We start from the raw sequence: 27,807 nt of genomic DNA on the forward strand, positions 1-27,807 counted from the left end.
TATATTTTATGTTCCGTTCGTCTCTCACACACAAAAATATGCTCATACAAAGGGTAGTCATAGGGGGTAGAGTACGTGTCTTGTCTGTCTAGATTCGATTACAACTAGCTGAGAGTGGCACACTTTCAGACCTGCCCGGGATTATTGGCTCACCCCTTCTGGCTTAGCACTGGTCTAGTTCTCGTTCTAGTTCTAGTCCTAGCGCTAGTTATTGCTATTCTATGTTACATTGTGGGTCGGGTATTGTTTAGTGACTGGCTCTCAACAATTAATAAATGTAAATTAAATAATCACAAATCACAAATATTACACGTCCGTTGCAGTTAGAACTCGAGTTGGATCAACTTAAATGCTAAAAGTTACACGCTGAATACTATAACTTAACCATTGCTATAATTATTTGCAATTTAACATGATAGGTTGAGAGAGAGCTGTAACAAAAGCGAACGACACTGACTTATTTACAATTCATTGCGTTGCTTGTGTGGCATGCTAGAATGGAACACTTTTTGCTCTTGCCACACAGTTCGGTTAACTACTATACATAGTGGAGACTCATTGGATTTGATTTTGTTACGCCAACAGCAGGACAGTAACTCAGGGAACACGAGAGCACACTTTTATGTGGAAAATGTCTCGTTTTGATACATTTCCTTGAGAAGTCATGTCTATCTCGAGCCCCTGGTTTACGCGATGGCAAAAAACAGCGGAGTCTTTGCGACTGCCGCCCGTTTAAGGAGATTCCATAGTTACAACTTAGCTAATTGGTCAAACAATAATAAAAATTAATAGGGCTATTTTTTGGTATTACAAGCACACGGGGCTAGCTGTGTGGTGGTGGAGGTGGATTTGGCGGTGTCCTAGATTTAGCGTCGTTAGCTCCACGACAGCTCGTAGCCCTTCCAGTTGGCATTGGGGGCCAAGTGCACGCGCCGTTTGTTGTAATAGAAGGAGACGATGCCATGGTATGCAGTTCGAGGAACACCGCTCTGTAAAGATTAATAATAGTATTGTTGTAAAAATATTAAATAATAAATAGGACCATTGATTCACCTTAAAGTCATCCATAAGCCCCAGCATCTTGGTTGTCCGCTTGTATTGTTCTCTTGTAGTGTATTGTATGCGAACAGGTCCTTCGATTCTGTAAAAAAATCATCAATTGGTCAATAGTGTACAGATCATTTTAGCACAAAATCGAAATTGAGAAACAGAGTTGCTCAATCAGCATAGAAAGAAAATGTTGTGATCGAATAAAATACTATTAAATTTACGCTTTGCTACGCTAAAGAATTTACAAAAAAAAAAAACAGAAAATGGACAACTCACCTAATCAAATTTCGACGCAATTCATCGTACGTAACAATGGGATACGTATAAACGCGCTGCAGAAATGTATTATCATAATTGTCCTAAATAGAAAATAGTAATTTATGTGCTCAAGCAAAAATACACTTGTTTACAAACCCTTAGCAGGTAGCTCATATTGATTTTTGTGAACTTCACAAAGTCCTCGCTGAGTTTAATGTGCTTCAGATACTTATCAAAGAACAAGCCGCTGATAAAAAAGACAAAATATCATTAGCAATTAGGGGGCATTTCGTTCCAATTTGTGCTCGTTATCTCTTACTTGGATACGCCTATTTTTCCAAACGTGCGAGTCCGCGATATTTCAGGCCTAATGCACACGCGATCTTTGCGCTGGGCTGGATGACGTATCCAATCATCCCAGAAGCTAGAACAGTCAATGGACAATTAGCGATCATCTGGCAAACGGCATAATTGCCCCACTCACGATTTGGGCCATTTGACGGACAGTTCGGCCCACAGCTCGTTGGTGAGCATCCAGCCGAGACCAGGGAAGAAGTCGGTGCGGTAGAGCAGCTCCGGCTGCGCCGCATCCACCACTGCAGCCTTGCCGTTGTCGTTCCAGGCGGACACGCACCACAGGCTGGGATCCTGCTTGAGCAAATGGTGTGTGCCCAGGAAGTACTCGAAGAAGTCGGGCGCCACGTTCAGGTCGTCCTCGACGATGATCACAAACTCAAAGCCCACGCCGAAGGTGGTGTTCAGGGCCCACCCGTAGTGCCGTGCTATCTTGTAGTAGCCCTTGAACTTTTTCTCCTTCGGCAGCACGGTGATATCGCTCAGATCGGGCTGCTCGATCAGGGTTACCTGGTTGCCATAGGAGAGGATCACCTCCTTGGTGGGCTCGTCGCCGCAGTCCTGGGAAAGGGAAAATAATTATAATGATGTAGGAAAGGGGATTATGCTAGATTCCTACCTGTGACACTATAATGGGGAACTGCTCAATGCTGGGCCTGTACTGGACCAGGTTGTCGATGCACTTCTTCACCGACACCCGGTTGCACGCAAAGACCAGAACTGGGAAGACGGGCTCGCCGGTGGCCAGATATGTTTTCCATGGAATCCGCGCCGTGGCCACCTTGGCCGCCTTGGCCACATGCTGCTCGGGCAGCTCCGCAGATATTTCAGCGGCGACAATGCTGATCTGGGGCGTGGAGACCGCCGACGGCGGTTTCGGCTGGTTCTCCAAGTACTTCATCTTGACGAACTCGAAGATGTTCTTGGCCAGATGATGGCTCTGTAGGTTGGCCTCGCGCGCCTGCGAGTTGATCCGGTAGGCATGGTGCGCCTGATCCCAACTCGTGTGGATGCCCGTTTGGCGCATCAGCAGATAGTAGGTGGCATAGGTCCACGTAACCAGAAAGCCAATTACCAGCAGCACCTTGCGCGATCGCATCTTCGGGGGGGTTGGTGGGTGTTGTTGGTTTTGGCGTAGGTGGTGGGCGTCTGCTGCAGTGCGACTCTACCGCTGCAACGACATTGGCGTGAAGCTGGCTGATCGGATTCGGTGGGATTGGGATTGGAAGCCCTCGGCTGGCCCTTCTACAGAGCTCCCTTGTCGAGCAGCAGCAGCCGTGTCCAACAAGCGTGTCCAGCATCGGGCACGGGCCCAGCTGGAATCGTCGGCATCGACTATATGTATGTATATTTAGTTGCGGGTCGCGGGTCGCACGTCACACTCCAGCGACCGCCAACCTGGCAGTTTTCTTATATTCTCGGATTTGGATTCTGGATCGGATTGGATCGAATCGAATCGAATCGAATCTGGTGGCAAATCGAATCGCGGATATGTCACACGTACAACTGATCCGCAGAAGGTCCTATTGATGTGTTGGCCAGTTGGATTGCCGAGTTTGTTTGCTTAGCTGCCGGCTCTCGCTTCAATTGACAGCCACTGGTTACGTGTTTGCCTGTAATTTATTTGCATTGCTTAAAATGTAAACTATTTGGTGAGAGAAACGCCAGCGTTTTGGAGATGGAACTGAAGACGTTGTTTATACGATACTATCGGTGTGGCCAGATGTGCCAGGCAAAGGCACTAACACGTCACTAAAAACGGTGTGAAAGTGCCTCTTCTTCTTCGTTAATAGGGGGATTCATGGAAAGTGAAATTACGCGGTGTTTTTGAAATGCAAATATTTAAACATAAAACAGTAGGGAATTCGTACCGAGAAATAATTGTGATATAACCATTATTTCATTTAACAGATCTAGTAGGTGTCAAATATTAATTCTGCATGCAGATTAATAAAACGGTAGTATAGTTAAGGTGCTTAAAATGTTTTCAAAAATGGAAAAAATCAACGTTTTTCAATTAAGACATTAACAGTCACCTAAATAAAATTACAGTTAAAAATTGATTTAAGATTCAATTTGCAGAGTAACTTCTCAGTAAAAAAAAGTCATAAAGTCATAATAAAATCGAGTCGTTAAAAAATGAATTAAAATGTTAATCTGATATAAACAAAGAAACAATTGATTATCGTTTCACTGATATGCAGTTAAAGCAGTTTGTCGAAATTTTAAAATTATATTTGGGATCATAGAGTAATTTTCTAATGTAATAATTTGGCAGTCAAAAAACTCAAAGACAGTTGTCATTTCCGGTCTATAGCATCTCTCAAAATCTGCTTTTTCGTACACATCTTTTAAATACCGACGTGGGTTTTCATTAATATTGCTCCTTTTTTATAACCCACTCAAACTATTTTTAGATATTTTACCAGCTTTTATAATTTAATGGCTGCCAATTTTGCAGAACCAATGTTTTCAAAAGCTTCTGCTGTTGGAATGAGACCTAACGAATTTCCATATTTATCGCAGACGTTTCTTACTGCACCTATGTACATAATGGAACTTTTCAAGATACACTCATATTCTCATTATGAACTTAATAGCAAAGCACTTTCTAAAAAGCAGAAATAGGAGAAAATATGACCCACCAAATAATTCCCCACACTATTCAATTGCATTCATTGGTTTAAATTAATCAGATCCAGCAAAGTCGTTTCGATCAGAGTTTCGTTTAATCAATTAATTCGTTTAGTTTAATCGTTAATTAAATTAGCTTAACAGTTACACTTAGGAGACTAGTAGGTGCTTATGAGTTAGACCGAGTTCTTCAAGTTCTCCAATATATATGCATATTTATATATTTATATGTAAGTGTTTTGTGTATTTTTATAAGAATCACTGTTGTCTGTCTGTTTCTGTCGCAATGTCGCCTGCCATAAGTCGTAGAAAACCTAAGCTACGCATACATTTAAAGTTAATTACGTTTTGTAAATGGCAGTTACATCAAGTATAGGTATATATTAGTAGTTAGGTAGTACATTAATATTCCCTCCTTCGTTTATTGCCACTGCACGCAATTCCGCCCTGATTAGCATTCCTCGCACTCGCACTTGCTCTTGCACGTCGTTCACGCCTTGAGAGATTTACAACTTCTACATCAGCCGCCAACTCAGGGCCCCAAGAAGCGTCCAGAGAGCCAGCGACAGGCCGATCGATGCCGATCCCGATCCGGAGCTCAGGTGTCCCAGCTCCCGCTCGTCCACCACGAAGGCGGGCTGAGCACTGGCGGGCGTCAGCTCTAGGGCAATGTTGCCACGGCTATTCCTGGCCAGGCGCTGGTTGTTCAGCTTCAGCTCCCGCAGCTTCTCCTCCAGCTGCAAGACCTCATCTGTCAAAGGAAAAACCGATAAGTACGGGTTACACAATTATTTGCACTTAAATATTTTAATACTTAAGTATTAATCTAATGGAATAATGTATTTCTTAAAAATTGGTATTGTTTACAAGCTAAACAATATATTTTTTGTCAAATACATTTGCTTAAATATTTAAAAACCAAACATTTTAAAATGGTTCAAGCGTTTCATAAAGATATTTTTTAAGTGTAATTTTTTCATTTATTCTATAAATAATACAAATTGTAGACAACTCAGGACTCTTAAATGATTAAATGATTAAAAGCTTAATTAAGGAACAAAAACCTAAAATAATCTTAGACTTTAGATTGATTTGTCTATTAACTGTCAACATTTAGGTCCGTTTTCTCATGGTATAATCAAAGAAAGATTTCTTAAGTGCGAAAAACAGGCCTCAGTTTAGGGCATGTAAAACTCACTCTTGTTGACTCCTTCGATGTCCTGCACTTGCAGGAACATGGCCAGCGATATTTCGTAGACCTTGTTTGCTGCACTGATCTCCCGCTTGCGACGGCCAAAGCCCACCTGGTTGTTGGAGCACTGGGTGCCCAGACACTTGTCCAGACACACATTGACCGTGGCCCGGAATTGAACGTACGACGAGTCGGGGAACTTGAAGGCCTTAAACTTGGCACTCAAAACGTCGCCGCCGATGGTGTTGAAGTTCTCAAACAGATAGGGATCCACAGTGCATCTGAATTGGGTAGAAAATCGTTTATTAGGTGAATTTACTATTTAGATATAAAAGTGTTTTACCCCTTAAAGATCAGCGTTTCCGAAGAGGTATGCGTGTCCGTCACATCCAAATAGTTCACACCCACACCATAAACAGGGGCAGAGTCCTCATCTAGGTTAATTTCCATTGTCAGGGGTGTGCCCTATTGCAAAAAAAGAAACAAATAAGTACGAGAATTATAATGATTCGTTTTAAGGTCTCCGTACAAATATATTACATAATAATTAAAAGTAATTTTTAATTAACATTGTTAATTGTTAACATTTTAAATACAATTTATTAAATGTTTTTCTTTTATGTACTTTAGTATCGTCATCGTCCTTTTTTTAAACTATTAACATACAATAGAAAATAAATTACTTGAAAAAGTAAACTAAAAAAAGTAAACTAAATTTGAATCGCTTTAAGTCAAAAAATAATATAGGCAAATTTGTAAATATTAAAAGAAATGCAAGTTGGAAATTATGAGAACATAAAAATTGAAAAATAAGATAAGATTAATTTTCAACTCCTCATTATATTTACTCACCGACTTGACCGTCAAATCCCTGGTGAACTTCTGACCATCCTGGCTAACGCCGATTTGGAGACGGGGCTCGGGAGCCCGCTTGGTGAGCGACGTGGTGATCTCCAGATCCCTGCAAGCAAATCGATTCAACGTGTTCAGTTCTCTCGTTTCGAAGTTCCAACGATCGGCGGGGAAGGACCCCGCCAAAAGGTAGTAAATCAATGCCCCGGCATCGAAAAACAAACATTGTATTCGATCAGGGGAAGGGAAGTGCCGGCAAAAACCCAGACCCAAGGCTCTGAGAGGAAAACGGACACGCCCCGCAATTAAATTGACTGTGGAGGTATTAACGCATGTGAAGCCGCCGGCGTCGATTTGGCGGCTAATTACCTCCTGGTAATGACAACTCTCGGAAGAGCCAAGGGAGCGAAGCAAAAGTGGGAGGCAATCAGCTGGGATAGTTTTGATTTATGTCTCTTGGTTGGGACTTAACCTGACTCAGACTCGGACTTGGAACAAGGCTGGGCATTTAATATGCCATAAACTTTTGCATAGATTGCCCATAAAATTGTGCATAGATGCATTTTCCATTTATGGGCAATTATAAGCGGGGAGACAGGAGCGCGGAGATCCGAACCGTGCCAGCCGAGGGACTTACTCGGGTTCCTGGAATCCCGCCGGTAGCACATCCCGCTTGACGAGCCCGCGAATCCCGCTGGACGTGGAACTGGACCCGGTGGTGGCATTCATCATCGCATTGAAGGCGGGACTAACGCTGGTGATGCATTTAACGCTGACGATCTCCTTGCTGCTGGCCGACTCGATGATGATTTTATGGTAATAAACCTTCTTGCCCTGCAACCGAATAAATATAGAGCTAAAGGGGTTGTCTTTCAACAGGGGCGCACTTTCTTACCGTTAGCTGGTTGACCATCCTCGTGACTCCGCACTCGTAAAAGTCACTCAACGACAGCCTAAACACTGCCAGGGATCCGTCGATCTGCGGCTGGCACCGCTCATCCGGGTAGCCCTTGAGTCCCTCCAAATAGATCTGTGGAGCACTTTGATTCTTGGAGTCCGCATCTGGCAGACCGATGTCTACCCTCATCTGGTCCTCTGAACAGTGCACCTTGTGGGAGCCTGAAAATATAAACGAACATTTCACTTTATCTGTGCTGGCTGCCGTTTCCACATTCTTTGGTATATGGTAAGAAGTGGGCTAGCATGTCGTCCAGTAATAGGAGCTGGACTGGATTCTGGACTGGCTAGCCGGGCCACGCCCCCTATCATCATCGTCGTCGGACGTTGACGAGATGGACCCGGGCAGCAAACACTAAACAATTGCCAAACATAATTGGCATGTGTTGAGGAGCGAGTTTGTGGCTTAAGTCTTTTGTTTTTCATTCGTTACTACACTCTAAGAAATGGCCTAATATCTTGTAAAAATACTTTAGGCATATATAAAATATTATAGGATAGCCAACAGCATTTACATTTAAGTTTTACTAACACTTAGTTCAACTTTAAAGATAAAATACTTTAAAAGATAATTTTAGTTGTTAAACACACTGCTAAAAGGTTGTAAAAAATTGCCTTTCTCCTGTGATATTTTAAATCCTTAGGCTGCAATTAACCCCGTATCTTATTGACTATTTGTCTGAGTGTATAGCTCTGCGTTGTCTTTTATCGAGGTGGCTTAATAAACCCGCAGGGCTACTTTCTGGGGCGGTGGAAAGCAAAAACCTGGCATTAGCCCAAGACACACTCACACACTGCTTTGGTTTAGTTTGGTGCGCTTTGGCTCTCGCTTTGGCATAATTTTAGCCCGGACCGGGCAATCAAATTCTTATTACCGCCGAACATGTGTAGGATGCCACAAAATTATCGGCTTAAATGCTTTGCCGACGAGGCCATTAGTTGACCAGGATTTGGAGCAGGCTGGGGACTGAGCAGCGTTGGCATCTGGCCGACCATTGCCATTTGTAGACGGCAAAACTAATTTAAATAATTGACTCTAACTACTTAATCTCGTACTAATGGCCACAGCAAATTTTGTAATTCTGGGCGGAATCCTAATCGCGTTCTCGGTGCTCTGCTTTCCTTGGTAATTCGAGCTGTGGACATGCGATAATTGGTTTAATTAGCCATTGCGAGAGTGAAATCCATTCGAAACAATGAGATCGGGCAGTAAACGCGGAAAAGCGTTAGCCGAGGCAATTAAAAATGGCAATGCAACAGCAATGGCTCTTGTTCTCCCGGCCCTCAAGCCCCTCCTCCTCCGAAGAACCCGCTCCATTTCTCCCAAGTCTACGACTGTGTAATTTGAGCAGCAGCCTCGAGGTGGGCGTAATGCAAGCAGCGCCGAAAGAAATTAAAATAAGAGTCGGCCAGCCCACAAACGGCAGCTCGACTTCCGCCCAGAATGACTCGATCGAGAAACGAGGTCTGCAGTAAAAAAAGAGAGTAAATGAGACGGCCGAAGGAAAGCCACTAATAAAACAAATACGATGGCAAAGGCATTAATGGAGCATTAAGGACGCCGGAGATGAGGCGTTGAAAAGGCCTGATGGACTCTAAATTACAGACTGATGTGGCGGCGGCCCATTCAATTCCTCTGAGCGGATGGGATAAGATGGGAATGCGTCTGAAGATGGGGATAAAAAAGAGGAATTTGGTGGCAGAGGCAAAATAGAACTGGGTTGCTACGATTTAATACTTAGCAATCTTTTCAAGGAACCTTCAAAGAAAAGTACTGGAAGATTAATCCTAACAAATATTTAAACAGATTTTCTTTTATCACACACTAATTCTTCTTTGTATTTATTGACTTGTTTAAAATGATATTAAAATCGAAAATGGGTCCAGTCTCCACTTAAAAACCAGGAAAATAATAAACTTTTATAGCCAGATATTGTAACCTAGTTTTGTTAATAAACTTATTATTGTTGCCAAATCGTTTTTCATATTTTTATTATTATTAAATTTACGAACACGTTTTCCAATCAAAACGTCGTTCAAAGTTTAATATTGAATTAAGACAAAGGTTCTGTTATGTTCCTGAACTTGTCAATTTTTCATAGACTGTTGCTACCACCTTTTGCAATCTTCCACATAGCTCTTTTCTGGTATTTGGCAATGGTAGACCCCCACGGAGAAATGACCAGTCTGCTATCATTGAGCAGAGCTGGGCAGACCCCAGATAGAAGCAGAGCCTGAGTTTTGTCCAATAAAGTTGTTGCCTTTAAATGTTGGCTGGTGGGCGAAACGGCAGACTTCAGACTGCAGCTCGGAATAATTGAATTTCGAGATGTCTGTCTGGGCCCTTGCCTGGCTTTTCTGCAACTTCTTTTATTGAATTTTTATTGCCGGCCGCTGATTACAATTTATTTGACACCATTTTTATGGGGCAAGCCAACTCGTGAGAACCCTAAACCGCTTCGAGACAAAGTCAAGAAAACATAGACATAGATTTAACCCACATTTGGGAAGGAATCTCTTTGGAGCAGTTTCGGCGCAAAAGTACTTCGAATCAGATTGAGTGGCCAAGTGGGAGTGGGAGTGGGAGTCCAGACTCAAGCTGAAGACTGAGGCATTAGCATTTAACCTGCGAACATGACAAATCAGCAAAACGTGCCACATGAGCATGCCCCGCCGCCCAATCATGTAAGCAGCTTGTTGCCGCAACCGTTGAGCGGAGCATAAATTTCCATTAACAATAAATTTAAAAGAAATAACATTACAGCCGAAAATGACCCGTAGCGAAGTTCCCTGGAAAACTGGCGTTGAGAATGGGGATTAGGATGGGGATGAGGTTGAGGATGAGGATGCGGAGCATGAAATATCACGGCGGAGGCAGCAATTCGGGGAGTCATCAACGGGCGAACATGCCTCGAAGGCCGATAGACAGGACAGCGAAGTCAGCACCACTCTGCCAAGTGGTTCTCTCCTATTCCTATCGCAATCAGCAGCCACGACAATGTTTTTGGCTGTGGCTATGGCAATGGCTCTGACTCTGACTCTGGCTCTCCTTCAAACAATTTGGCAACAAATGCGCGCGCACAATCAAATGAATGCACAAATCAATAAGACAACAAACTGCAGCAACAGCAACAACTGCCGCCGCCGACAATTGCAACGTGCAAAATCGTTTACAAGCCACGCCAAGTCAACTCAAGTCCAACTCCAACCCCGGCTCTAACTCCAGATGTGGCTAAGATCGGTGGACGGGGAAGAGGCCGAAGCTTAGGCCAAAATAACCAAATCATTGCCATGCAAATGGCATCGTTTTGTGGCCGCAGTCATCGCCAGCTTCCCCGTCTTTTCCCCCTTCCGCCACCGAGGAAGAGTAGTCGTGAAAGGTGGGAAAGACATCTCCTCCTACCACTTGGGAAGAGTGCAGTTTGTCCCCACTCAGCTGGCCTACACTGAGAGAAAAAGTGAAGACAAAAATGGTTACTTCAATGGGATATCTGTCTATCACAAAGATAAAAACACTAAAACCTTTTATTGTGGTTTAGCTACAGAACAATAAGCTGATTAAAAATTATTATTATGAACAATATCTCAAGATTTATTTCGAAATTGATTAACATCTACTCAGGCTTTTTTCATCACCAATCGTCGCTAATAAAAATGAGTTGACTCATTATGAAACATTAGTTACTACAAAGTCCAGAATGGAAAAGCTAATATATGTGTTTAAATATTATATCCAACCTTTGACTTTACCAAGCAAATAAGCAGCAAGGGGTCGCAAAATTGCAAAATGTTACGTTTCTCCAAAATCGAAAAATAAATAACGTCTGTAAAAGTTAAAGTCTTTCCTGTTATTCAAGTTAAATGAAGCAGGATTATTAGTTATGTATTATTGTACATTGTATTATTTATATGTAATGTGATTCAAAATTTAAAACCGAGAACTCTTTGTAAAATCTGAAATCAATTAAGTCGTCGAAATTTATACCCTTTGGGTATAAAAAAATACGAAATATCAAATAAGAACCTATTTGTGTTATTGCAAAAAACCAGATTAATCTAATTCCTATTATTTATTTAACAAGTTTTATATAATAGTTATTTTCCCTAGTGTAGCCTTGGGACACGGGCAATGTTGCAACAATTGTTTCATGGACGAGCGAGTGTGTGTGTAGATCTGCGAGCTTTGTCTGGGATTGCAAGTGCAACTGCAATTGCAATCGCAATTGCCATGGCCATGGCCACGGCTAGATTATGCAATTGTCTGACTCAGTGTCTCCGCACTGCCCGATCTCCGTCTGTGTCACTGTTCCCGTCTCCATCGCAGCCCCTGTGTGGGATTCCAGTCACGTTTCTGGCTGCTGGTGGCGGATCGGAGGATCGCTGGATTGCTGGATCTGGGCTGGATTGGGAAACTGTTTTCGGTGCTCCTCGCGGAGAAGTGTTAAGCCTGGAGGCGTCTGTGGCCACTCAACGGTAAACACAGGCGGAGGAGGGGAATTGGATGGGATGGATTTGGAGACCCATTCAAGAGGAGGAATTAAACAAGCGATTTGTCAGGTGGGCTGGAAAGGGGCAGGACGTGGGGGAGGTGCCATTTGTGACTTTCACATTTATGACAAGCCTTCAGCTGATAGCGCATTTCTGGCCTCACACATATACCAAATACACCCGCCTGCTATCGCAAGAAATTACTTGGCCTGGGCCACTAACTTGACACACACGACGCACGATTATCATCAATCTTCAGGCCGAGCCACAGGAAATACTGGTAATTTTCCCGGACCCCCGGCTCCATGATATTCCCCCTCCCCGACTTGCCAGCAGTTAGCCTCATCATCCTTTTCAGTGACCAATTACACTTAACGGCCATGCATACAAAATAAATTAGAAAACCTCAACTGCAGCTGGGTAATCGAGTGGGTTTGGGGGCATTGGGGAGGGGCTCTGCGGGTCAGCGCCAGTTGCCTTCCAAGTGGGAGTTGTCCGGTCCTAATGGCTCCCCCAATATGCTAAGCAGTGTCAATGTGTCAATGTTGCCGCGTAAATCCATCAAAATGCGACGGGAACTCAATAAACAAACTTGTTTATCCACTGGCCATGGGCGGCGGGTGCAGGTGGGGTGCTTAAGTGGGGAGCAGTGGGGGGTTTAGAACGGACCCAGCCGACAACGGGCTACAAATGTGATAATTGCAAAGCATTTAGTTGCAGTATTAGAGATCCTCTGTCCGCCTGCCTGACAGAGGTCTATTCGCTCGCCCTCTCTTCCTGGAAACCCATCTCGAGGCCCACTCACGCACTTAAAACAAAAATTGGTAACATCTCCGCCAATTTTTTTATACATTTCTAATTATATCATATTAAGAAATCTTCTTTTTTACACATAATGAAAGACTTTAGGTTATTTGTCTTCCCCATTTCGATTATTTGTAATAACGAAAGAATTTTCTGTCTGTTGAAAATGTTCTATAAATTATCTTTTTAAAACCAAGCCATTTACTTTGGCTATCAATAATGTAATTTAAAACACTTTCCCCAAAAAAAAGTAACAATTAATAAAAAATATAGTATATAGAGATGGAATGGGCCACATAGGAATGCTTTATAAGAGATTTCTGCGACTCCCAGATTTGGTTTCTTTTTCCAGAATTTGTAGCATCTTTGTGCAAACTTTAATAAGGGAAAATCGAGCAGGTTTCAATTTTTTTCCCTGTGTATTTGTCGATCTTGTCGTGGTCTCTTTGTGTCGCTCCTGTGTGTACAGTGGCTGTCAGTTGTATGCGACCGGCGCAAATTGCCATTCGTTCCATCTCTCAAACGCTCTGTCCGTGGTGTCGTCTTCGTCATTATCGGCCAACAAGTTTTTGTTTGTTAATTGTTTTCAATGACGCAATTGCTGGCTGCCATTTATAGAACTGCGATTCCGTCAGCTGATTGCGTCAGTCGTCGTCCAGCATCCACACATCTTGGCCCATTCCCCGCCTGCGATCGAGAGTCATCGAGCGGAGTCAACACTTCGGCGGCTTCAGTAGCCGGAAATTGTGAGCTCCGCAATGGCGGTCAATCAATAGCCACGCATTAAGGCCAAATACTGAGCCAATGAGTTGCGCTTCTCCGCACTCCTGTCTCATTTGACCGCTTGAATTGAAACGACTGATCGATTGGGCGGGTTGTGTTGGGCAAGCCAAACTTGGCCGACAGCCTGGCCGCACATTTGGCCATATTTAAAACATGAGATGCTAAGCGTTCCTCCTCCTCAGGTTCCTGCGGGAACGGTAAATCCACTGCCAACTTTGCCTTGCACTTGGCGTGAACATTATGCGCAGCTGGCTAATTAAATTACACAACCGTTTGGACATGAAAGCCGAGGCGAGCGGATGAACAGTAAGCACGGCTGGCCAAAAGAACGGATGCCAGCATCGCCATGACTTTGAGTTTGTTGTGGCCGAGGTGGATAAGCTTAATGCTCAGCCGGCGTCAACAGATGTAAATGTAAATGTTGCATGCAAAAAGCTGCCCCAAAGCTGCCACCTCATGTGGCATTGTGCACACACACGGAACAGGAGGAACATGACTGGGCTGCTTGTTGGACCAACTCCTCGATCTCGGTTTTGGCCACCTGACTTACCCTCCCTTTTTTTTTTTTTTTTGAGGGGCCTTTGCTAAATTTATTAATTGCCAAGGTGAGAGGCAGTCAGCCAATCAACTCGGCAGCATCTGCATCATCTTGTTACGCGATGTTGGTTCAGGCCTGGGCTTGAATTAATTTGGCCTTGTTAGCCGGGCTGGATGACAAATGCGTGACGTAACTGTAAACACGGTTGGGCCTTGCCTCCCTTTTTTCCATGCTCCCTTGACAATTTGTCGCTATTTCCACGTCACGTTCTGTGTTCACCTATGCTTGGTGCAACCAATCTCCCACAGTGAACACCCAAAAGTGATCGACGTTTTTCTTTTCTTTAATCTTTAAGCCGAAGATTACCAAAACTAAAGGGAAATCAACATATTAATTAAAATTTTTTACTTTTCAAATATAAAGTATTTATAAATATATTTATTATTGTAGGGTATTTGCATCTTTTAAACTTAAAATAGATTGTAAAAATACGCGATCTACAAATAACATTTAAAAACCATTTATCAGATTGAATTCGTTTTTTATAAGCACTATTAACCACCTTAAAAAGCTGCGAAAAAGCAATTCATACGAAATTGCAACTTAGCCATGTTGGACCGTATTTCAATCGGTAGCCCATTCACTCATTCTTGCGCTTACTTACACATTTTTCAGTTGGCGGCGCTTCGGCACTTGCTAAATTGTTGGTTTCCGCTTTGGCCGGCACGCTGGCTTCCCTCAGCTGTTGTTTAAGCCAAATTGCTCTTGCCAACAACAAGATCAAAATCGGCTAGAAATGGTGGTGGAACAAGCTGCATTTACCGCTAAGAAGTTTTGAATGAAAGCGAGTGGCATTGTTCTTAGCCTATTGAGTCATTTGCTTAGGGAGGCGGAATGCGTTTAGACTCGGAAAGGGGGAAGACTGGGAAAATTCTGGGATAACCACTGGCTAATGGAGCTTTACGTGTTCCTCCGCCTCTGACTAACTGTATAGCGAAGACAAATTAATTAGAAAATACTTAGAAGAGGCTCTAATCATACGAATTAATTCAATTGCCAGCACGAGAAAGTGTTGTTCTTGTTGCCGTTGCGGTTTGCTGTTGCTGTTTCTATGTTTTTACCATATTAAACGCATGAGATGGCCGGGAGCAACGAGCCGAGAGAAGTCTTCAAGTGCCCGATGCGGCATGTAATTGCCTTTTCTTTTTATGTAATCGACAAACGGAGGCCTGGTGCCTTTTTACGCTTAATTGGCCATAAAAGTTGATGCCGCTGCTGCAAACGAGAGTTTCATTGCCGGAACGCTAAGGCTGCAAATCTCATTTATCAAATGAATTCCATGCGATTCCAATCTGACATATTTCTGTGGGCGATGACACACAAAAATTTGTTGGTTTTCTTCTTGCCGATCGGCCATTAATCAAACGATTATGGGGGAACCGACTAGACCGAATTGGGGATCGGACACCTATTGAACCCTCAACCCAATTGCTAATTGTGGACGCGGCCACCAGCTCTCACAATTATCGATGGGGTCAGCACATAAATCTCCTCGGGGGTTAGGCTAATCAACCCCAGCGCCTTCAGCCAACTTGGCAAAGGTGTCCATAGCACAAACGGAATAGAAATATTTTGTAGGTACACCCAGAGAAATACTATGTATTAATTTGAACGGAAAATATTTGCATGTTTCTCCACAATAGTTGTCTTAGTAAACATACATATTTCGTACTTTTCTTTTATATTTTTAAAAATTTTGTATTGAAAAAATATAAATCAAAAGTATTGTGGTTAATTCAGGAACCGATATGAAAACTGTGAGGGCTACAAATATTACGATTTTCTAAAACCAAAAGAGTTGTGACGAAACTGGAAAAATGGCATAATTCCTGTTTCTATCTCTAATGGTTGATTATTATTTGACATAAGCATAAGCTCTTTCATGTCCATATTAAGTAAATTCAAATTAATACAAAATAGTACAATTAAATTATTAATTTTAATATTATTATTTTGTTGTAATAATAATAGTAGTTTACATCTTATTATTCTTAAGATAAACAATTGTATTTCCAAATATTTAAATTATAATAGACTATCCTTTCCCATTAATATTGTAAGATAAGAATTTTTGTTGATATTGTTTTGTTGATTTATTTTTCCAAGTGTCCTGGCACTCTCACAGAGACTCGCACATACATATATGGGACAACCAACTGACCAAGTGACCGCCAGCCAAAATAACAACCACTTGGAAATTTATTGCTGTTGCAGACTCCAAAGTTGGCGGCTAGGGAGGTTGTACAGAGATGCAGGATGGGTTATTTGAAAGCGGTAATATTTTACTTTGCATGGCGGAGCCTTAATGCCCAAAATCGTTACCCGTGGGCGTTGTCTCGGCCACATTTGGGCATTGGGCATTTACAAACCAACCAGCCGGCGCAGAAGATCAGGGGACAGGGAACGAAGAGCCCGGTGTCGTGTTTTGGCCCACACCTGCAATTGACATTATTATTTGGTTGCGTGTGCCGACGACAACTGGGAACATAGAGCACACAGTGCCCAGAAAACCAAAAAGGGAAGAGCTCACAGAGAAGCCGAGTGGGCCAGCTTGATTTATAATTGTCCAACTGGGTTTTTGGGTAGACATTCCATTCTACGCATCTTGATAAGTGCGTAGTTTATGGCCGGGCTGCGGGTTAACTTGCATCTGGCCACGGTCATCGCTTGTCCGCTGGTACAAACTTGTTGAAAGGCACTTGGCCATGGACCATCGACCATGGACCATGGAGTACTCCTGGCCGGAGATCGCATGCCTGGCCATCTGGCCACGTTAATAACCGTTTTTGACATGCCAAGCGGCATTATTAACAGCATTTTCTTCTCCTTTTATTTATATCTCTCTCGTCTATTCGCCTCTTCTTGGCTATTTTGTTTGAGTTTGTGTTTGTCCGCGGCGTTTTAATTGCGGGAACGATAGGGAGGAGCGGTCTGGGCGACATTTTAATTGAAATTCTACGGAAATAGCATGAATGAGTGCTGCAGCAGCCACACTCCACACTCTAACAAGTAAAGGGTTTGGACCCATCACTGGATGAAAACAAAGTTGGAAAAATGGCCTAAGCTAGATTTTCTTCTATTTTACAAGCCTTGCTGCACATTGCAACCGCAGAGGGCATTATGCGTCATCTGGGCTCCAATCTAAATCCAATTTGCCCTTGAAAAAAAGCGAAACCATTTCGGGAATGGAATGCAAAATCGCCTGCTTCCTGGATGCTCGGGCATTTGGCAGTTGGGGCGGGGCAAATTGCTTGATTTGACCGCCGGCTAACTGTCTTCGCCCGCTGCCGCTTCCTGGTGGTTTTCTTCTAATATACAGGGTACTCTAAGAGCTCAAGGGTATATTAAATTCGTACGGCCTGTTAGGGTGCTATTATTATGGCATTTACTTTTCAACATCAGCCCACATCAGCAAGGAAATACAACTTCTAATAAGCCACTTATTAAATTTAATCATTTCAGCCCAAGCTCGAATCATGTTAGCATGTTTATTAATTGTTGAAATCTGAATGATTGGCAGAAAAAAATCGTATCCAAATAATAATTATAATTAATTCTTTCAATTAAAGATAATTTTCCTTTCTACAATGAACACATATTTTTCCTAAATGCCTTTTCAAGCAATATCTTGACATTATTAATATAAAATAATAAAATGTCTAATCTGAATTATGAAAAAAGCACCATAAAGGATAGATTTATTTAACTCAAAATGAAGTAAGAAATTCAGGTTGAATAAGTCATTAATGAGTATAAGTACCGGGTATCAAGTAGTCGAAAACGCCGTCCTGGGCGTCCTAACTTGTTCATTTTTGGGATATGCATCTTGGGCATTTCTTTTCAATTACCAACCCACCAGCCCATGAGGCCACCCCCCTCCCCCTGTGGTTGCGGTTAACTCCCCGTTTGCCATGTAATTTGGACTTCAAACGCATTCACGTGTTGCAGTTGATGCTGCTGTTGATCTTTCCTCTTTTTTGTGAGCAGCTGCAGGCGCATATCAAAAGACTCAGAACACGAACTGGCTTCTCGTTAGCTGAGTGAACGGATGGGAAGCGCTTTTCCTCATCGCTGGCCACTATGTGAGTGTGAGTCTGATCCAGTTCATTTGGCGGTGCGGAATTTTACAGTTGCCCACCGCATTCGTAAAATGTGTTTTGGCTCGGATTCGACAGAAAGGAATTCAATAAATTAATTAACAACATTTTTTGCTGATTTTATCGCACTGAGACTGTTTTCCATGCGCTGATGATTTTTGCCATTAAAAGCAGAGACGAGGATAATTAAATGGCAAGTTTTAATCAGGTTAACCGAAAAGAATCACAGAGGCTGGCGAGATAAGAAAATAGAAACCACATCATCAAGTCCCCTTCTTCTAGTTTTATTTTTTTTTAATGCTTTTGTTATTGTCGTCATTAAAAGACAACCATAACAACAAATACAGCGTAAACTCTCTCTTAGTTTTTCTTTTTTTTTGTTTTTTTTGTTTTGCAATGTCATTGACTTTGGTGCGTGCGTGTGCAAATTGTGTTGGGAATTCTGGTGGAGTCACATGCGATCCAAAAGACACAGGTACAGTGGATATCGGATAGGAGGAATTATTGGAACATAACAAGAAATTTTAATTTTAAATTTATATTTTGAGCAGGAATTATTAGAGTATAATTAAAAATTACACAGTATATAAATTTATAATTTTAAATTTATATTTTTTGATAAGTATTATTAGATTTATATTAGATTTACAGTAAACGTTTCAGTGATTCAGTTTGCATTCAAAAGGAAAACTTCACAAAGAATTTAAACATTTATCTTTAAAAAATACTATATTAAGAATATTACATTGCAGCTTGGCCAATTTAAAGCCTTTATCAATTATTAAAAAAAATTCAAATATTTCTTAATAAATAGAAAGGTATATTAATGTATATTAAATGCTTAGCATCAGGTAATTTTAAAAATAACTGATATTTACTGTAAAGTGTTCACACTTTTCGCCATTTGAGCGCCGTCTTTGAAAATACAAAACTGCTTTGCATTCAAAAGAAAAGAATCGGTCAGTGACTCCCTCACAAAGAAGCAAAAAGAATTCGATTGAACTTCCCCAACAAAGGAATATACGGTTTCTTTTGGCACAACGTTTTGATTGCGCAACAGAATTGATTGTGTTATAATGCCAACATAACCCCAGAGCTTTGGGTGATCAATCTTAAAATCCCTCGACTGCAACATCGGCCAAGTTTCCTCGAATCAATCCGTGCATATGGATGTGGCCAAAGTAACAAAGCAACTGCAACGCAGAGTTGGAGTACAAATAAATATGATAAATTTGCCACATGCAGTTAGACATGCAATTTATCATGCTGCGCGCGAAAGAGCGAGAGGGGAGAACGCTCCCCGCCGTTGCGGGTCAGAGCGTCTAATAGATTAAATAAATTTCGCATAAATTATGCAATTGTGGCAAGCCATATTTCTTGTTGCTCGCCCGAGGGGAGCCAACTTACGCACTTGGCCCGTCGTCTTCTTTTCCAGATTTCCCTCGCCTTGGTCTTTTCCTTTTTCTTTTTCGCCTTATTAATTTCCATGTGGAGCTGATCCTGTTCTGGCGCTTCTGATGCTGGTTCTCCGTTAGCTTGGCCTGTCGGCTGCGTTTGAAACGCTCTACGCAGTTTGCATTTCGCATTCGGTAATTAAAAACCCAACGAGCCGCTTGGTAACTTTGACTTGGCTCTAACGGTAAGCGGTCTGCTCCGCTCCACGAGCGCCCACCAGGATTAGCTACAGGTTCCTAGAGCCCCACTCTTCAGCGCCTACTACTGCCCACCACTCCGCTTTTCGCCCCGTGGCCAGCTCAAAATTTACATAATATTTGCTCTAGATTCCATCATGTCCCCTCGGGCGGCTTTCACACGCATAAACCACAAGTCAGGCCGAGATCTGCGGCATCAGCCGGCTTATCAGGCCTCATAAATATGTTCGCCATGCCTCCGGGTCTGCGACGCTTGACAATTTCTTTAAAGCCACGCTGTCTCAGCTTTTTTGTATTTTTTTTTCGGTGAGAAATGGGAGCGGAAATTAATGCCCGGACTGGTAGAATCTTTGGTATGCATCGGCTGAGTTTGCTTGGGAGCATTTTGCGAAAGTGGTTGGCAGATTGTGTGGCCAAAAGGATAGGAAATTATTTCGAAAGTGCTTTTTATAGATTAAACCATTACCAGTTTTATGGACGCACTGCGTCCAGAGTTAATTTAGAAAAATATTTATAATTATTAAGTAAATACGGAAATACACTCATCAGGAATTACGATAATCAACTTCAATGTCAAAACTTTGAATACCGTTTTATTTGCTATCAACATACAATTGTTTAAATAAATTCATATTTAACCGACCTCGCCTTCTTCAAAGCTGTTATTTACTCTTAAGAAAAAAATATTTGAAAAGTGGTTTGAGCGTTGACAAATTTTCAATTACTAATTGAAGAACATTTTAGTTCTTAATCTTTAATTTAAAAAAGTTTTTAAATTAGATACTTCAAACTACCCACAACTATTTAATGTGGATTATATCTCAAATCATATTTTTACCATTTAATTCTGAGCTATCTTTAAGTAAGCACAATTAATTTATTATAAACTCAATTTTAAATTTAATTTTTACCTAATTATGATTTTATAAAAACCACCTCCATGGATCGCAATGAGTCCAAAGCTATTTACCTAATAATAATTTTACTTTCAGAATTCAAAATCTACTTTTAAAACGTGTTTAAGTCTCGAATCGACTCCAAAAGCTATACCTTTTTAAGATTTTTACATAGTCGACATGGTTTTACTCCAATATTAAACCCTATTTGTAAACTTAAATATCAGTATGCGAATCGCATAATGCCTTAAGGCGTTAAGGATTGTGATTCATCGATATAGTTCTCGTATAATATTGAACCCCACTTTGCAGTCTTTATTTCAGTCACATGCCGAAGGCCTTTGTCTAGAGTTCCCATTAAATTATTCAGTTTCGCCTTCTTAGCAGTCATGTCCACATGCGAAACATGCAAATTTGCAGTTGCAGTTGTTTTTGCTCGGTTTATGCGGCCTTAGCTGTTGCTGTTGCTGCATCTTGGCCTAATACAATTAGTCTTGTGTAATACGCATGCCTTATGCGCTACGAGCGGTTTGCCGGAGGAGTGCCGAACCCGTTAGTGGTCGAGTACATATACAGTTATCGCTTGCTCCGTCCATATTCCGCCTCCCTTTCTCCACATTACGCAATTCGCGCCACACGCCGCACATGTGTTTTGGAGTCGCCACCGATTGAAATTGCCTTTGGGAGCGGTGCGCGAATTGATTGTGGCCAAAACGGTGGCCAAGGCAGCAGCAAAAGTTGAAAGCCTTTTAGGCCGCCTCTCTCCAACACTGCAGCTCGATTTTGTCAGATTTTGTGTTACTGCAACTCCGATTTCGACTACCAACTTGTTGCCAAAATGGTCAGAGCATAACGGTACTCGACGCTGGACTAATTAATGCCACAATGCAACGATCCCCAATCCCAAATCCCCAGTCAATGCAAGTGAAGTTGTCTTTGTCCGATCGCCCGGCAATCGGATTATTATTCAATAAAATGCGCCGGCGAACAAAGAGATGGCCAGCACTTGATGACAAATGCCTGGGCGGCCTGGGTTGGCAAGAAAGAAAAAGCAAAAAGGGCGCTCTCTTTTGGCCCCAAGTACTTGTTGGCCAGCCCAACCATCGAACTCCAAAAGGCTGCTCCCAGTTTGATCCTGGGTTCTTGGCGGGACCCTTAAAGCAAGCCGCCTCTATTCGATTTGCTCGTTTTGTTATCGCCAGCTTTTAATCTGCCCATTGCCGCGAAGGTCTTGGCCAGATCCCCGCTCCCTTGGCCACGTTTGCCCCAGAGTTTGGGCCGGGTTCCTTTTCCAGCTAACTTGCAGCGGGCAATGTAATGTGAGGGGCAAGTGCAGCGTGCATTGTTAGAGCCGACGACCTTAACCCCAGGTAACCTTGCAGGAATTTGTGTGTAAGATAACTTGAATAGGGCTATTAAAAAAGTGATATTATAAAATACACTTAAAGAGGGTGTTCAAAGTACCCTGGACTTTTAAAGATTACAAATCTTCTTCATTCGTCTGCCTAAATTTAACTAAAATATGGACTGCTTAAGTTCAAAAATCTATCTAATTTTTTCCCATTCAAACACTTATGTATATTTAAATTCTAAAGGCCTCAACTTGTGGGCGAAACTTCTCTGGGTCAACAGCAACACTGAGTGCCATTAATGGGTTAAGAGTTCGGTGTGGCTGAGGGACAGGTTGTGGTGGGGTTGAGGATTCAGGTTCAGGTTCAGGTTCAGGAGCATCAATGCACCGAGGCAGCGGCTCGATTTTATTAGCTTAGCAAAAGGCTTTGATTGTTCTTGTTCTTCCCCAATGTTGCTGTTATGGCCTGTTGCGCTTGTCTAGACGGGCAATTTTTCACACACATACACACAGTTGGCCGAGCCAAGAGCACAAGACACAGACATTGGGGAGCTGGCTGTGTTGTGTGGCTGGACTTGCTCTAAAATTGGCATTTTTCGCACACATAAGGCAAAAATGTAAAGCGAAGTCAAGTCAAGAGACCGGGCCAAAGCCACCACATCGTCCGAAGCCGAAGCGGTTTATTTGCCTTGTGTGGCATCAGCTTCATCATCATCATCCTCATCTTCATCGTCGTGGTCATCCTAGAGTCAGAGTCAGAGTCAGAGCCCGCGACGGCGACTCCAGCTTTAACTCTGAGCCCGAGCCCGCTGGCATAATGTGGCGCAGCTTGGACATGGTCATATCCATGGAGTCCAGTCCGAGTCTCGGACTTTGGCAATTTCTTTATTATTACGAGCGTTTCGTTGGTTGTCCTTTTAGGCCGGCTGTCACAGATCCGCTGATCATTATTGTTCCACCATGTATATATTGTGGGCTCTCGGACTACCTCCGCCTGCTCACAATGCAATGTCAATGTTTTGTCTTAATGCGACAATGCTCGATCGCTGGACGGCCTGTCTCGCATGTTATTTAAATGGAGGAGCCGCGTTGGGGAGTGAGGATTTACAGCCTCCCGGGTAAACAATTTATTATATTTATATGGCCAGTTTATACGTTCGTTCTGGCCATAAATTAAACGATCTTGGACTTAATGTGGCGGCTGCACAAGGTCGCGTGTTGCTGTTGTTGTTGCCGCCTGTCCAGTCGGCAATTAAGCGAGTTAATCACAAGTTCGATGATTTGTCAGTCTGCCCACGGAGGGCGGAGGATGACTGCCCGCTTGGCTAATCGCCGGGGAAGGTCACTCCCTGAGCTCCATCAGTGTGTGCACTCGAGTGTGAAGTTTGCTACTCCAGCGATGACATCATCCGGTTGCAAATTCTCAGAATTTAAAGACTAAGAAAATCACACAAATATCTGTAATCATTATTGGCTTAATGTGCAATTTGCATAACCCAATAGCATTTCAAGTTTAATATTTTTTAATTTATTCAAAACTTAAAAAAACCATAAATCTAAACAAAAATTCACTCATTATTAAAAAACTATTAAATTGCTAATTATTTCTTTAGTATAATAAAAAATTTGACATAATACCTAAAAGTGTATACCTAACTACTCCATAGGTAGATACTTATTTATCATTTTTTAATAAAACGAATAAAATCCCTAAGTCACCCTTTTTCTTAATATTTAATAGTTCAATTATGAGAAGAAAAATTCGTATTTCTTATATTCATTAAATTTACTTATAAATTGACATTTTAAATAAATTTAATTTGTAATGTTGATATAACCAATTTCAACGCAAATTTAACTAAACATTTGAGTAAAGTTAATATATAATTTAAAAAGGAACACAAAAATAATCTTCCCCAAAATTATCTTATTCAAAGAGATTAAGAAGTTTATGAACAAAGTAATGATGGCAGACTCAAACGCTGTTGTTAATTAATGCACATCTTAATTCGATCTAACCAAAAACAAAGGAATCCACTATCTGCAACTATTTATTGAATACCTTAGATTTCTTTCGGACGAAGGCAAACTTTTACTTTCCCTAATGCAGACAAACAAAAGTTTCGCTTTAGTTAAGCCAGCCACGCCCCCTCGGTAGCCTCCCACCGCCCCGTCCCGAAAACCCCCATTTCGAGCTCGATTGCTGTGCGAGTTGGCAAGTTATAATTTAGCTTTCAGCTTTGGCTGCCGAAGAACGCTGAAGAGCTAAACTCGGACTCTCGGTCTCGCTTGGTTTAGCCGTAAATTATAGCCTCGTCTGCAGCTTTTCTATATATTTGTTTGTTTGTACCCGAAGAGAGAGAGATGTATTCGTATCGGCTGGCTTTGTGTATTTTTAGGCTGCATCTTAATTCCAGGGACCAGTTCGCCTACACGAGTCGCCGAATGTCGCCTGTTTGGGCTGTATTTCGCTTTTATTTCTTCATTTTTCTCGCGTAATGTTTTTTTGCACTTGGCCACCAGTTAATTCTCCTTTCTGATTGCCTTTTAATAAGCCCAAGCCAGACGATTCCTGACCAGTTGAATGTGGGCTTTATGAGTTTATATATTTTTATGCTGCCCCTTTTTTTATTATAAGTATTTTTCTCGTCGATATTATCTTGTTGGCTGGGCAGTGTTTTGTTTTTTATTTCGTTTTTGGCGTGTCATGTTCCTTTCCCAGCAGTTGTGTTTGTGTAGGTGTCTTGTTTGGTCTTTTGTTTTTTCGCCGCGCTCGTTGGTTAGTTTGTTTAGTTGTTTGTTGTCTTGCCTGTGTAAGGCAACTTGCAGGGGCAAGTTAATGACTAATGTGCTAGGGCTTTCGGGAAATATGGCATATACTATATGCCGTATGGTATGCATATAAGGGCAGGAAGAGAACGAGTGAGTGAGTGAATCATGACAGGCCGAGCTTCCAAACTTCATTAGTCCGCGAGTTCGTTGCCTCAGTCTTTCGTTTTTGTCAAAAAAAAAGCTCTATAGCCCGCCCCCGACAAACTCAAGATTGTTATATTCGGCCATCACTCCAAATGGCCACAAATTGTGTGTGTATGTACTCCACGACCAAAAACGAGGTCACTTTAGCGGGTTTTAGCAGAGTGAAAAAAATATAAATGCTTTTTGTATTTCATTGCGCGAATGACATCATGCAGCTTCATGGGATCTTCTCAAGCTTTTCGCCTTGCACTCCCAGCTTACCTTATATTTTATGGCTTAAATATTAGCTAGGGCTTACCTTTGGCGTGGGCTAATCCGCAGAAGAGGGCCGCCAGCCACAGAGACCTCCACATTTGCATTGAAAGAGGCATTTCCCCAAAATTTCGGATCTAATTGGTCGGAGGAAAACGGAAAGACAAACGGCATATTATTATAAGCATTTCGACCGAACTGAACGGCACATGCTCCACAAGCGGGCCAGCATTTTATTCGTTATTTGTATTCTTGGCCTTTTTGTCGTTTTCACAGACACAATATATATACATAATATAAATACTGCTCGTTCACCGCAAACACACACAGCGAGTTATTATGAAACAAAGCCAGAAGAGAATGCCCGTCAAGTGGCCTGCGGCGACCGCTCAACAAATCAAAAACCAAATGACAACGGCAAATAAAAAACGAAACGAACGAGCCGCGCGCCACACACATATCACACAAAACTCGGAGCGGGTCTTACTTGACGGCTGCAGTAGAGGAAAACTCGAAACGACACCGGAGAGCACACGTCCAAGCTGTTCGCTAGTCGCCAAGCAACTGAGGCTCAGCTCGGCCGAAACTTCATTGGCAGCCATGGCGAATCGGGAGAGCCGGCAGCCAGTGGTGCTGCCTCCACTTCGGAGGCAAAAGTGGCTGAGTCGGACTAATAAGGCAGAGCAGGCCAAATAAAGATTAAAGGGAATACCAGAGCCAATCCAATTTAAATACCTTTTCAGAGAAAAGCATTAAAGCATTTGAAAGTGATATTAAAATTATGATCAGACAACTTAATTGTAACACCCTCGTAATCGAAATTACAAAAATGTTCTGAACTGAACTAAATATTAATGCGTTGCTTAGTTACTCCTTTCCATAATTTAGTTATTATATTTTAAATGCGATTTATGTAAAATAGTTAGTAATGAATACAAAATAATTTGTTAGCAATTTGCTTAGATTGAAACAACACATTAAAAAATACGTCATAAGTATACAAATTGCAGGAAGGCAGGATGGAATTGATTGACGCTTTCGTCGTTCTTTAAAATTATGTTTTTATCGATATATATAATGGTAACAAAAAGTTTGAACCATTCACTTTGTAAGACTAAAGACCAATAAAAATGTGGATATATCAAAATAACTAGCCGAATAGCCAACACTCGTAGATCATTAGAGCGTGGAGAGGCGAAGGCGCTTAGCTAGCCGCTGGGTGTTCACAGTGCATAAATAAAGCCGACAATTACGAAAGTGCTACATTACAATTTATGGGTATATTTGAATACATTTAGATAAACAGCACCAATATACACAGACTGCCCACTGTGACTCTCTCACCCGGCATCTCTATCGCAGCTTTTGCAGGCGAAAAAGCTCGAAAATGAGACACACTAACTTGCGGTAAAAGGATCACTCTCTGTTCCTCTCTTTCTCTCTTCTACGATAACAATCAGCCGGTATGTTTGTCTCATGACTGAGATGAAAAATTGTGGGAGCGCAAAATCTTACAAGCAATTATGCAATCTCGTCTCCGGCGTTGTTTTTTTTATAGTTTTTGTTGCTGCTCCTCTATTGTTGTCAAAACAAATATTTATGTAATTGCGCTCGCCGTCAGCACGAACTGCAGGTTCTCATCGCTGGGGAGTAACATTTTACTTTAAAATTGTCTAAATGCAACAGATGTTATGGATAATCGGAATACATACGGTACTTGCTGGCACTTCCGCCAAAAACCGTTTCTCCGGTGGTCATCTGGTGCACTTTCCAGAACCCAGAAAACCGAATACTTAAGTACAGCCCGTGAGCCCAATTTCACACCTCTTGGTTTCGCGCGTGCTTGAACATTATTCATTATGCTCCTACTTGTTAGTTTTCCAAACCAATGGCCATCCCATCATTAAACGGCAACGAAAAATAGATGTACTGCCCATAGAGGCTTCTTAAAAACGGTAAATGACGTGCAAAATAAATGCATCCAACCGCACTAATTAAATTTGCTTATTTTACCTTAAGATGTACCCTTTTATACTTAGTTGCATCATTTAGTGGTTAAAACGAAACTATTGCCTGGGGCAATAATAATTTAACACGAATTTCAATTATTAAACAATTACCACTAGCACAAAAATTAAAATAAGGTCGCAGTTTCCTTCTCCTCTTCGCACACAAATCACAGATCTGGCAACGCCATTGACAAGGCAAAAGCGGAATGGCGAAAAACTGCCGTCATCTCGCTCGCACATAACGGAACGTATATTCCCAAGAAAATAACCAAATTAAATTATGTAATTTGATGCTTGCACAGATATTTATGTCGAAACACTGGCATTTAGAGGCCGGGAAGTGTGCAATATAGGTAAAAACGACATATATATATTGACGCACCACCCCGCCTACAAATGTTTGTGTGTACTGCCAGGAACTTTACAAATATCGAAGAATATCCATGTTAATTTCAGGCCGGTAAATGTGCAATATGTCTAAAATTAAGCATATTGTCACAAATACCGTCCGAAAAACAACCTAGGACTTAGTTTGAACACTTTTCGCCGTTTAATGCCAGGATTTTATAAGCCGGGGCCAGTGCAATACGAAAAAAAACCAACA

The 27,807-nt window shown here is 41.9% G+C and overlaps 2 protein-coding genes and 1 long non-coding RNA gene across 3 annotated transcripts; all 3 read right to left on the reverse strand.

Moving 5' to 3' along the window:
* Positions 1-9: 9 nt before the first annotated feature.
* Positions 10-3,379, reverse strand: LOC108051770 (alpha-1,3-mannosyl-glycoprotein 2-beta-N-acetylglucosaminyltransferase). The gene is made up of 7 exons (XM_017133990.2): positions 2,282-3,379; positions 1,793-2,223; positions 1,628-1,732; positions 1,465-1,555; positions 1,327-1,409; positions 1,054-1,141; positions 10-989 (listed from the first exon to the last, which is right to left on the reverse strand). The coding sequence occupies exons 1-7, from the start codon at positions 2,759-2,761 to the stop codon at positions 876-878; spliced, it is 1,392 nt and encodes a 463-aa protein (XP_016989479.1). The 5' UTR covers positions 2,762-3,379; the 3' UTR covers positions 10-875.
* Positions 3,380-4,331: 952 nt separating this feature from the next.
* Positions 4,332-25,746, reverse strand: LOC108051771. Its single transcript, XM_017133991.1, has 8 exons — positions 25,682-25,746; positions 25,241-25,331; positions 7,236-7,459; positions 6,978-7,174; positions 6,341-6,449; positions 5,832-5,953; positions 5,495-5,769; positions 4,332-5,047 (listed from the first exon to the last, which is right to left on the reverse strand). Exons 2-8 carry the CDS (start codon positions 25,311-25,313, stop codon positions 4,812-4,814), a joined length of 1,236 nt encoding a protein of 411 aa, XP_016989480.1. The 5' UTR covers positions 25,314-25,331; positions 25,682-25,746; the 3' UTR covers positions 4,332-4,811.
* Positions 25,747-26,455: 709 nt separating this feature from the next.
* LOC108051773 lies at positions 26,456-27,160 on the reverse strand. Its single transcript, XR_001769634.2, has 2 exons — positions 26,907-27,160; positions 26,456-26,837 (listed from the first exon to the last, which is right to left on the reverse strand). It is a non-coding gene; the product is annotated as an uncharacterized LOC108051773 (long non-coding RNA).
* Positions 27,161-27,807: the final 647 nt, after the last annotated feature.

This window comes from Drosophila rhopaloa, unplaced genomic scaffold, assembly GCF_018152115.1.
Source record: "Drosophila rhopaloa isolate 14029-0021.01 unplaced genomic scaffold, ASM1815211v1 contig_115, whole genome shotgun sequence".
Classification (NCBI taxonomy): Eukaryota; Metazoa; Arthropoda; class Insecta; order Diptera; family Drosophilidae; genus Drosophila; species Drosophila rhopaloa.

Coding starts and splice junctions, on each gene's coding strand:
- LOC108051770 (XM_017133990.2), bottom strand. CDS start 2,761: ATGCGATCGCGCAAGGTGCTGCTGGTAATTGGCTTTCTGGTTACGTGG. Junction 1,733..1,792: donor TCCGTCAAATGGCCCAAATC/GTGAGTGGGGCA, acceptor TGACTGTTCTAG/CTTCTGGGATGATTGGATAC. Junction 1,410..1,464: donor ATATGAGCTACCTGCTAAGG/GTTTGTAAACAA, acceptor TTTTCTATTTAG/GACAATTATGATAATACATT.
- LOC108051771 (XM_017133991.1), bottom strand. CDS start 25,313: ATGCCTCTTTCAATGCAAATGTGGAGGTCTCTGTGGCTGGCGGCCCTC. Junction 7,175..7,235: donor GGATGGTCAACCAGCTAACG/GTAAGAAAGTGC, acceptor ATTCGGTTGCAG/GGCAAGAAGGTTTATTACCA. Junction 5,048..5,494: donor CATCGAAGGAGTCAACAAGA/GTGAGTTTTACA, acceptor TTCCTTTGACAG/ATGAGGTCTTGCAGCTGGAG.